This window comes from Dipodomys ordii, unplaced genomic scaffold (genome assembly GCF_000151885.1).
Source record: "Dipodomys ordii isolate 6190 unplaced genomic scaffold, Dord_2.0 Scaffold77, whole genome shotgun sequence".
In the NCBI taxonomy this organism is placed as follows: Eukaryota; Metazoa; Chordata; class Mammalia; order Rodentia; family Heteromyidae; genus Dipodomys; species Dipodomys ordii.
In genome coordinates this window covers 4,836,178-4,848,349 of record NW_012267293.1, presented here as the reverse complement: position 1 = coordinate 4,848,349, position 12,172 = coordinate 4,836,178, and the positions used below count along the sequence as shown (strand labels likewise).

General features: G+C 43.3%; 1 protein-coding gene across 1 annotated transcript in view; it reads right to left on the bottom strand.

Annotated features, from left to right (window-relative positions):
• Nucleotides 1–5,916, bottom strand: part of Agpat4 (1-acylglycerol-3-phosphate O-acyltransferase 4) — a 62,504-nt gene extending 56,588 nt beyond the window's left edge. The window contains exon 1 of the mRNA XM_013024543.1: nucleotides 5,658–5,916. Coding sequence (XP_012879997.1) covers nucleotides 5,658–5,835 — 178 coding nt within the window. The 5' untranslated portion in view covers nucleotides 5,836–5,916. The remainder of the gene's footprint in view (nucleotides 1–5,657) is intronic.
• Nucleotides 5,917–12,172: the final 6,256 nt, after the last annotated feature.

Here is a 12,172-nt window from a genome sequence, read left to right as displayed (position 1 = left end):
AAAAAAAAAAAAAAAAAAGAAAAGAAAAGAAGAAAACAAAGAGAAATTAAGTTAAAAAAAACAAGCAAAAACTGCTAGAATTCATCACTAACAGACAAAGCATGCTAAAGGGAACCTTACACCAAACACAAAAGGTGAAAACTATCATTATTAAAACATGCAAAAGCACATCTCTCACTAGCAGAGACAATCAAACCCTATCAAAGCTGAAACCCACCAAGCCACCACCATAAATAAGAGAGGAAGAAAGGATCAAAGGGGCCGGGGCGGGTAGCTGACACCTGTAATCCTAGCTACTCAGGAGGCTGAGATCCGAGGATCACAGTTCAAAGCCAGCCCAGACAGGAAAGTCGGTGAAACTCTTATCTACAATAAACCACCAGAAAACTGGAAGTGGTGCTGTGGCTCAAGTGGTAGAGTGCTAGCCCTGAGCTGAACTGCTAAGGGAGAGCACCCAGGCCCAGAGTTCAAGCCCCAGGGCCAACAACACCAACAACAACAAAAAAGGTTTACAAAACAGCCAGGAAAAGAATTACCAAAATGACAAGAATGTATTATGTTTATCAACAATAACTGTGAGTGTAAATCAACTAAATTCTTCAATTAAAAGACTTAGATTAGCTGAATTTTTTTAAAAGATGTGTGGTTAAAGACACACGCCAACAGAAACTGAAGAAACAAACAAACAACAACAATAACAACCCTAAGCTGGCTAGACTAGATAAAGTAGACTTAAGTCAAAAACTAAAAGGAGTCAAAGAAAGGGACAGTAGGGGAAAAACAAAGGAGGGGTTTCTATAGGAAATACTCTCATTACCTTACACATGTACTGTATAGTATCTTTCCAATATAAATATATATATATATATATGCATGTATATATATAAAGTCAAAGAATAACATTCTATAATGATGGAGAGATCAATTAAAAAAGAAGAAACCTTCACTGTAAATACATATGCCCCATTTCCGGAGCACTCAATCACACTACTATATCTGAAAGCAGAAATAGTCTTCAATATAAACTTCCTACTTTAATCAATAGACAGATCATCAAAACAAGGCACCCAACAAAGACAACAAAAATACGGAATTAAGCTACACTACAGATCCAATAGAGCAAAGAGACATTTATAGAACCATCCATTCAATAGCTGCGGATGTCAGCACATAGAACATTCCTCAGGAGAGACACACGTGAAGCTGTAAAACAAGTCTTACTGAGTCTAAAAAAAGCTGGAATCCTATCACGTACGTTCTCTGATGATAATGGAATACAACTAGAAATCTATGAGTGGAACTTTAAAAATGGTACAAATCATGGAAAACAAATGGCATGCTCTTGAATAATCAATGTGGCAATGAAGAAACCAAAGGACATTTAAATTTTTCTTAAAACAAAAACAGAAACACTGTGTACCAAACAAAACCTTTGGATTGAACAAAATCACTATAAAGTGGCAAGTTTATAGAAATAAGTTCCTACATCCAAACAAAAAGAAACTTCAAACAAACAAATGATTCAACTCAAAGATCTCAAAAAACAAGAACAAGTCAAACTAAAATGAATAGAAAATAACAAAGATAACAGCAGAAATAAACAACATAGAGACTTGAAAACCACACTAAAGATAAATTAAAATAACAAGAGTTGGGTTTTCTTTAAAGAAATGAAAGTCAACAAACTTTAGCTAGACTAACCAAACAAAACAGAGAAGATCTTAATAAATAACATCAGAAATGAAAAAGAAGACATTACAATTGATACCACAGGAATACGAAAGACCATTGGGAGCCGTATGAACACATATATGCCAACTTGGAAAAACAAAAGAAATGACTATACTTCTGTGTACATATAACCTACCAAAACTCAACCATGAGGATGCAGAAAATCTGAATAGACCAATAATAAGCTGAGATTCCTTATTCAATAATAAAAGTACCACAAAAAAGAAAAGCCCAAGACTGTATAGCTTCACGGTTCAATTCTGTCTGTCTCCATCTGTATGTCTCTGTCTGTCTGTCTCCTGTCTGTCTCTCTCCATATTGGAGGTTGAACCCATGGTCCCACACATGCTAAGCAAGTTCTCTATCACTTGAGCCACAGCCACAGCCCTTCTATGTGCATTTTTGATTCTGAGATCGAATCTCAATATCTCAGGTACCTGAGTGGCATCTGCATCAGGCCTGCAAGCCGCTGGGGTTACAGGAATGCATTTCCATGTCTGGTTTTCACTACTGAATTTTGCCAGACTTTTAAAGAAGAATACCATTTCTTTTCAAACTAGTCTCAAAAATCTGTAACAGAAAACCCTTCCTTTCTAATTCACTTTATGAGGCTGGCCGGCTTTACTCAGATACCGAAAATCAGACCGCACATGGAAAACTATCAAGACAGAAAGCTACAGACCAATATCCCTGTGAACGTTCTCAACAAATGCAAACAAGTTAAATCTAAGAGCAGGTTTAGAAGACTCTATACTAATGATAAGGGGTGCAGGGATGGGTCAGCATTTGCAAACCCACAAATGTAACACACAGACCACATGGATGGAATAAAGGAGATACAGGAAAAGTATATGATAAAATCCAACATTAGGTATAGAATGTGTCTCACAAAGTACAAAGATAACCTATAGCTAACATTATACTGATGGGTAGAAGCTGAATTTCTTTCTAAGTCAGGAACAAGACAAGAATGTCCACTTTTCTCTTCTATTTAAGCCAAGAAAGGATGTTTGCAGATGACATGATTTTAGTCCTAGAAAAACCTAAAGACTCTACTAAAAATCTGCTACAATTGATTAACAAATTCAACAAAGATACAGGATATAAAACCAACATACAAAAATCAGCACCACTGTTTATACAGCAGTACTGAAACTGCTAAGAAAAACATCAAGAAAGCATTTCCATAATAGCTATAAATAAAATACCTAGGAATAAAGGAAATGGGTGATCGCTATAATGCAAACATTAAGACATTAACAAAACAAAAGGGAAAGTTAAAGATGGATGTTACAGACCTTGCCTACCTGGCCCCCAGGGCTCGAGTTGGGCCTCCAGCACCATCAAAGAAAAGAGAAAATGAGAAGGACAAGATACACACCCTACCCCCAAAAGAAAGGCATATCGTATCTATGGATTGGAAAAACTGGAGTTGTTGAAATGCCCATACTATTCAAGGTGATCTGGAGATTCAGCACAATTTCTATCAAGTACCAGTCACAGCCTTCACAGAAATAGAAAACCCACTTCTAAGATTTTATAGAACTACAACAGACTCATAATAGCCAAAGCCAGGCTGAGCAAAGGAGCACACATTACAACATCTACCTTCAAAACTGACCACCAAGCTCCAGGAATCAAGACAACATGGTTCTGGTATAAAATCAGACACATAGAACACACAGAACAACAGGACAGAGTAGAGAGTCCAGAAGTAAATACACAACAAAATAAATATATTTTTTAAAAACCCACATATTTACAGCCAAACTGATTTTGACAAAGGCAGTAAGGGCCTACATTGGGTGAAAGGCCAGGCCCCTCAATAAACGGGATTAGAAAAACGAGCTATCCATGGAGAAGAAAGAAACTAGACTCCATTTTGCAGCAGATAAAAAAATTCAACCCAAAATGGATCAAAGGACTGACCACAAGATCTGAAACTATGAAATGTCTAGAAGGAAACATAGGGGAATACTGCAGGACTTTGTTCTGGACAAAAGTTTTTTAGATATGATCCCTAAAGCAGAGGCAAAAATCAGAACGTGGCAAAGGGGGCTGCACGAGACGCAGAAGTTTGGGCAGAGGTCGCAGCTGCAGAGGGAAACCACCTCTCCTCTCCACAGCGCAGCCCTTGAGCTATGAAAACAATCCCTGTGCCTTTCAGGATAGCTTACAGAGAGATGATTCTGTAATAGATGTTTGAGAGATGAGTATGACAATTATTCTGGCCTGGCATTAATTACATGTTACATACACGTTTCTAAGTGTCATACCACAACCAGGAGAATGAAAAACTATTATGTGTTAATTAAAAGCTGAAGCTATAAGCCCAGGCATGGTAGGCCATGGTATAAATCAGAAAGGTGAGGGCAGGGGGATCTTGAGTTCAAAGCCACCATGGGCTGCATAGTAAGATCACCAATAAATAAAATAAATCATTTATAAAGAACCAGTTGGATAGGCACAAGGTAACTAACTCATTTGGATCACTGTTTAGTTTGTGTTAATTCAAATTCAAATTTGGTGGCTTGTTATAAAGAATTTTAGAAGATATCCATAATTTTGCACTCACCATAATCTAAGGTAACACATTTAAATTGCTAGCTTGGAGAGCCCATATTTTGATATATTTACAGCCATGCATACATTGTGTGTGTATATATATATAGAGAGAGAGAGAGAGAGAGAGAGAGAGATAAAACTGCTCACTTTCTACTGTGCATTTTCTACTTCTGAGAACAGCTTGAAGCTTAAGTTGCTTCACCAGCAACAACAAGAAAACACATCTCTACATGTCCCAGTATACCAATTTATCTTTGTAATAGTTGAGACCCAGGACAGTCAAATTAAAACAGCTGTCTCAACAGCTTAGCATAAGCATGTACACACATGTGCACACACATTTACAAATAAGTGTATATGAAAGTGAAGTTGAGTGGGTGAATGGATTGTATTCATGTCAATTTTCTGGTTGGAATTTCCCACTCCAGTTATACAAGAAGTCACCTCCAGGAGAAACTGGCTGAAGGGTATTAGGGATTTCACTGTATGGATTTTTACCATTGCAAATGAATCTACCATTATTTCAAAAATAAAAAGTTGTGCTAGAAAGTAAGGAAATAGGACAGGTGTGGTAGCTCATGCCTTTAATCCTAACTACACAGAAGTACAGAGATTGAGAAGATAGCAGTTAGAGACTGATAAAATCGTATTCAATGAAAGCCAGGACGTGATGATAGGGGCCTGTTAATTCAACTACTCAGGAAGTATAAACAGAAGGATCATCATGTGGCCTGGCCCAGGTAAACACAAGACTCTATTTTAAAAAAATAATAAAGCCAACATATGTAACTGTAACCCCTCTGTACATCACTTTTACAATACAATTTTTTAAAAAGTCAAGGGCTGAGAGGGTGTGGCAGACACCTGCTCAACCAAGCAAGAGGTCCACAGTACAAAAGCCAGTACCGCAAAAACAAAACAAAACAACAACAACAAAATCAAAGGCAAGGAAGAAAAGCATATGGTATATTACTATTTCGTTTTAAATATATACGTATATTCCATCCCAAGCATGGCAGAAAGAAGTGTGTATGTACACATTCTGTCTCCATATGCCCACACAGAGTCCCATGCACGCATGCACGCATGCACGTATGCACACAAGCAATAGCATGGCTGCATACTATTTCCCTAAGGAAGACAAAGAAATCACTCACACTGATGGCTTCTGAGCAGTATGCCCTTCTTGCTGTTCAACTTTAGGCTTATTGACATTTCTTACTCAAAAAAAAAAAAAAACACTTTGTTTTTTGGAAAGTGAAGACAGAATGAGCATTTCAAGTGAAAGCGGGCAAGGACAGAAGGAAAGCCTCGCGATCTGCACCCAGAGCCACCGCGGAGACAACGCCAAGGGGTCTTACGGCTTGAGATGCAGTAGGAGAGTCTGCAGTTGATCTTCCGGAAGAGCTGCTTGTTGATGGGCCAGAGGAGGAGGGTGAAGAGCTGGAGGGTGTTCACGATGAGCCCCGAGGCGATAAACACGTAGCAGAAGACCAGGTGGCACAGGAACTGAGATTTGAGCAGCCCCACCAGGTCCATGGTGTTGGTGCTTCTGTCCAAAAACCAGCCAACGCCCACAGGGGGAGATGTGTAGAAGGGAGAGATCCAGGACTCAGGAAAGCGTCTGAAAACACAAACCAATATTCAAGCTCAGCAAACACACAGTAGGTTTTGTGTGTGTGTGTGTGTGTGTGTGTGTGTGTGTGTGTGTTCTGGGGCTTGAACTCAGGACCTAGGTGCTATCTCTTGGCTTTTTTGTTCAAGGCTAGTGCTCTACCATTTGAGCCACTGCTTACTTCCAGCTTTTCCCTGGTTAATTGGAAATAAGTGTATCACGGAGTTTCCTACTCAGCTGGCATTGAACCACAGTTCTCAGATCTTAGGATTACAGGCCCAAGCCACCAGTGCCCAGCAATGTGGTATGCTTTATAGCTGAGCAAAATGCTCTTGAAAGGGAAACCTGTGCTTGAGATTAAACTCAGGACGCACTGGCTGACTCATTTTAGTGAACACTGCGATTGTGCTTGCTTCCTGTCAGGCATCAGGTCAGCCTCAGGACAATGCTCGGAGGTGGGGACCTTTACTGAAGATTGGGAATGGAAGGCCTACAGGGGGAGGCGCTCCGAGGCTCCTCCCCTTCGAGCTAAGCAGAGACCAGGCACTTTCCACACAAGTGCCCATCTGTGCCCTCCGCTGTCATCTTGCTTGCCCCATCCGCTGGGCTGCCAGCTTTGCCACCAGCACCTTAGAACTCAATACACCATCCGCACACACGGGGAGCACAATTACGTTTTAATCATTACAGGATGATTCAGCGAAGGCAACAGAGATATTTGTACACAACTAACTTCTGACAGACAGGCAGGCAGAGGCATGTGTGTGCATGCACACGCACGTGTACGCACACACACACACACACACACACATTAAGAGTTCTAAAATCCAGCTGGGCACTAGTGGCTCACATCTGTAATCCTAATTATTCTGGAGATCACAATTCAAAGCCAGCCAGGCAAGTCCGTGGGACTCTTGTGTCCAACCAACCGCCAAAAAGGTAAAAGTGGAGTTGTGGCTCCAGTGGCAGAGCACCAGTCTTGAGCAAAAAAGCCAAGTGAGACATCAAGACTCTGAGTTTAAGCCCCAGGACTGACACAAAACTAATGAAGAGTTCTGCAACCAGAAACTCAGCACACAAAGAACAGGCAGCCTCAACAGTCTTGTGTGTCTCTGGCTCTGAAATGAAATACTGACGTGATTTTGCCACCTGGCAGCGTCAGCCTTTGAAGACAGGTGAAGGCAGGTATATAAACACATTTGCTCCTCCAAGAAGCAGAGATCGCTGCCAAAGACCTCAAGAAAGACTCAAGTTGTATGGTGTACTTTCTAACAGCGATCGTTCACAGATCCTAGATTTGTTATAGTCTTTATTTTAGTGCCCCAAAGCTACACAATCAGCTAACAGGTTCACATCCATGATCTCATTCAAGACTCACAGATCCCACGAGATGACTTACATTGTCTCAGTTTTCAGAGTAACTGGGTGGCCTGTGGAAGGTTCCCAGCATCACTGACTCGATCCTGGACCTGGGAGGTCATCTCTAACTCCTACACACATCCAGGAACCGTGCTTTGGGGTATGAGGCAGGGGTTTTCCCTGACTGTAATGCCCTTTGTGGTGTAGCCCAGAATTTACTTCAACAACGAAAGCCAGTGTGGCCTACGGTGAAGTTCCCGGCCCCGGAGTATGCAAAGTGAGAAGATGGGGTGCACTCCTGGGTCCTAGGTCTGAGCTACGAGGGCACTCACAGCAGACCTGTTTGTGTGTGAGCATGCAGTGAGCCACGATCCTGTGCTGTTCCCGAGAGTGGGAGGACGGCCAGGAAGTTCTCCCTGATTTCTCTGCAGCCAGCTTCCCACAGTAGAGACGCCCCATTCTCTGAGCCGCATCTTCACTCTGTGGCACAAATCCAAACCCTACAGGACTAGAATCATCGCTTCCCAGCTCCTTTCCAGGCTGTGAAGCTCGGGGTGTGGCTCCGACACAGCCAGTTTAAGGGAAAGGCACGAAGCTGGCACAAAGCTGGCACGAAGCGGCCGCGCACGTGCTGGAGTCCCGCGGCCACATAAATGGGGTGACTGGCATTGGGAGCCGCCAGCTGTTTGAATATTCATGTGGTGACTCATCGGCCCCAGACTAGCTACCAATAGCTCTAGAACAATCTGGCCAGGGAGGTCTGATTCTTTATTGAGATGCTGGGGACAAACAAACCTCCATCAATGATCTGCACACAACCTTTGCTTTGCTGGTTGAACAGCAAGATAAGGAGGTTGGCTGTCATCAGATGTGTAGGGAAGCAGGTATGGATTTCCTCAAGTTCTAGCACAGTGTCTTAGGGTAGGATGAAGGAAAATTAACATCCTTGTAAAGTTCCAAGGAGCACTGTGCTTTCAGGTCAGTGCTGGCTAGCGCTGGACTTCAGCAGGATATAGCATGGTATTGGCCATGTTTGAGTGTGGGGGGGATCACAAACAGGCAGGCCATAGAGGCAGGAGGCCTGAGGCTCTGCATTCCTGGGTGTTGAATCCCCACACATCTCCTCACACCCCTGCCCTCCAGTGGGGTGGGGGCTGCAGTCAGGCGGGGCAGTTCACTGGGGAGCCTGGCTCTGAAGTGCGGCTCTACCTTTGCGCTAGAGAAAGGGATAATCGATTTTTAATCAAAATCCTAAGGAAGGCATTGCTTTTGGATTCTGTGGTTGCCAGGGTCTGGATGGGGGAAAGTCTCTTTCCCTTACCCACCAAGTCACATTCTGGAAGCCTCTTCCTCAGTGAGGCATCGCTGGGAAGGCAGGGCCTTTGAAGAGGCAGGGCCTGGGAAGGCAGGGTCCCACAGGCGAAGCTCTTTTCCACTAGTTTTCAGTATTCAAGTAAAACGTAAGAGGAGCTACACTGGGCTCCTCAGCGTCCTAACTGGCCATGTGACCTTTCATTCTCCTGAGATCTTGTCTGCAGGATGTCTCCTGCCCAGATGCCACCACCAAGAAATGTTCAGAACTAAATAAGCCTCTCTTCTTTCTGTATTTTCCAGCTACAGGCCTCTTGTGATAGCCATGGAAAATGGAGTAATAGAATGAGCCTCAGATTTATATGCAACCCCTCCGCCAAAGTTGGCTAAGGAAATCATTCAAAAAGGAACATGGTAAAAAAAAAAAAAAAAAAAAAAAGTTGGCTGAGTTGACTGGCCACAGTGTCTCAGGCCTGTCATCCTAGCTGCTCAGGAGGCTGAGATCTGAGGATGGAGGTTTGAAGCCAAGCCCAGCAGTAAAGTCACACATAAGAGACTTTTAACTCCAACAAACTACTCAGAAAAAGCCAGAAGTGGCACTGTGGCTCAAGCAGTAGAACACTAACCTTGAGCATAACGAGGCTCAGAGACAACGCCCAGGCTCAGATTCAAGCCCCAGGACCAGCGTGCACCCACCTTCCCCCCCCCCAAATAAAATAAAAGTGCTGAGTTTGTGAAATAATCACGAAGAGAGATAAGGTTACATTATCTGGAGGGGAGAGGTGTCCCATGGATAAATAGGTGATGTATTTTAGAAGTTAGAGGGAGCTGTTTTCTCTCTCGAATAAAGGAGTGCTTTCTTCTCTAATGTAGCAGTTTAGTATCAGGCTGAGAGAAAACGTGATTTAAATATCTAAGCAGTGATGAGCATAGCCAGAGAGAAAACATTTTTAAATGCTTTGACTATTTCCTCACAGCTTTGAAGGACCTAGAACATTCTAGGAAGAAGCAGCAGTGATGTATAATATTTGAGACAAGGGCACCACAACTTCTGATATTCACAGCAACAACTCAGGGCATCTGTAACTCAACCGTCAGGAAGCGACTCTGCATCTTTCTAAGAAAGATCTTAAGCTATTTCCTATCATCCAGGCAACAATGAAGGACTCAGTTGCTGGGAAAATCTGAAGTTATACTGCCTTTTGCTTGTTTGGAACATTATAAAATGAAAGGAAATGCCACGCACTTGCCTGAAAGTCTACCTATTCGAGAGGCTGAGATCTGAGGATCTCAGTTTGAAACCAGTCCAGGCAGAAAAGTCCTTGAGTCTCTTCTTGTCAATTAAGCAGTAGTGCAGCAGTGTGGGTCAAGTAGTAGAGCATTAGCCTTGAGCAGAAAGAGCTAAGGGAGAAAATGAGGCCCTGAGTTTACAACAAAAGCAAGGAGAGGGGCTGGGAAGGTGGCTCAGTGGTAGAGCGCTTGCCTTGCATGCCTGAGGCCCTGGGTTCAATTCCTCAGCACCACATAAGCAAAAAGAAAAAAGCCGGAAGTGGCGCTGTGGCTCAAGTGGTAGAGCGCTAGCCTTGAGCTGAAGAGCTGAGGGACAGCGCCCAGGCCCAGAGTTCAGGCCCATGACCGGACCTCCCCCCCAAAAAAAAAGCAAGGAGAGAAGGGGGAGAGGGGAGAAAAAGGAGAGGGGGAGGGGAGAGAGAAAAGATGGGAAGGGGGAAAGGGAGGGGAGAGGGATGGAGAAGTAGTCTGCACAGCAATGAACACTGAAGTGACACTCCCCCCCCCCCAAATTGACAGTCCCCTCGGCCCATCTACAGGGTCTCAAATCCTGCCAGGAACTCCCCCCGCCCCTCATGTGGGGCTTAAGGCCCAGGACAGAAAAGAGGAGGAGGATTGTTGAAATATAAAAACATCTTTAAGAGATATCAGAGAGAAGAGGAAAATGCCAGAATAGCCAGTCCGGATACATTATCTGAATTTTCCAGAAAGCAGATTCTAAGGCACAAGCTTAACATATACATCATCTGAAAAGGATTGCACGTACTGAACACAGACAAAAAGACGCTGTCACCGAGACTCATAATAGACTGGAGGAGAGTAACTTACTCCAAATTTGATTGTTGCTTACTTTGCTTTTATTTCCCAGGCTACAGGTAATTTAGCAGATTTTGAATTTAATCATTTGACATAGTTTAATAATCCTCCAGAGCACACTGAAAAACTGTTGGCTGTTTATCTGTGTTAAATCAGTTCTAGCTGTTTGAAAAAAAAAAAAAAGGAACTGTCACTCCTATTGGGGGAAATTAAAATATACAGAGTGAAAAATCATTTGAATATGTATGCACACATATACATCCCTATAAATCATTCACATCTACCTCTATCCATCGATTCATAGATATCTATTAATAGTGACTAAGTTGTGGTGGAAGTATTATGACTTATTTATTTTCTCTTATGACACGCTATTTCTCTTGGCAATACTAGGGCTTGAACTCAAAGCCTAAGCTTGCTCAACTGGCACGCTACCACTTAAGCCATATCTTCAGTCCTGCTTTTTGTGGTTAATTTTACAGATGGAACTGAGGAGACTTTTCTGGCAGGGCCAGAATGTGATCTTTCAGAGCTCGGCCTCCTAAGTTGGATGGTAGGTATGAGCCCAGGGTCCTTGGTTGACTTATTTCTTCTCTGTGCTTTTTTCTATGGGAAGAGCGACTCTGACCCCGGTGGGGACAGAAGCAGCTATGCCCTGTGTTGGTCTCCAGGACCTGAGGTGTGGTCCAGGACCAGCATGGCCTGTGAGTGGACACCCTTGCACGTTTCTGAAGGAGAAAATTATGCTGCTGGCTAACACGATAAGAAAGGGTTCAAGAGAGAAATGTCCTTTAAAGTGGACAGACAGGGAATCGATCATCCGCTAGTCAGCAGGTGGACCCATTGCAACAAGGAGATGTACAAGACCTTATGTCGAAAAATGAACTTTACAACTTTGGCGCTGGGGGGTAGGGGAGAGATGGGAAGGGATGGGAAGGGGAAACAAAGGAGGAGGCAACAATGCTTGATAAGAAATGTACTCATTATCTTGCTTATGTATTTGTAACCCCTCTGTACGGTATATTCACAATTTTAAAAATGAATAAATACATTTTAAAAAAGAAAATTCCAGAATGTGTGAAGGAACGTGATTACCAAGAAGCCCGCCCCACACGTAGCACAGGGGAAGAGTGCCAGGCACTGTGGGCCATCACTGTGGGCCTGCAGCTCAGGCCCCAAACTCAGGCCCGCCCCAGCAGCTCAGCGAGTTGCTTCACTTCCTCAGTGGGAAAGCAGAAACACCAGCAGAAGGCTGAGGGTGGGGCAGGTAACAGGGAAACACTGGGCCTACAGCGGGAGCAGCAGAGGCATGCTGCAACTTTCTCTCATTTGCAAGAAAATAAGAGAGCCAAGCTGGGTGTTTAAGGTAATGTTGCTCTGGAATTTCTGGGAAAGCTAACGAGCCGTGAACCAACTTTGGTTTTACTTCACCCAGGTCACTTTGTTTTCTGTGCTGGTACTCGGGCCTGAAGTCAGGGCCCGGCG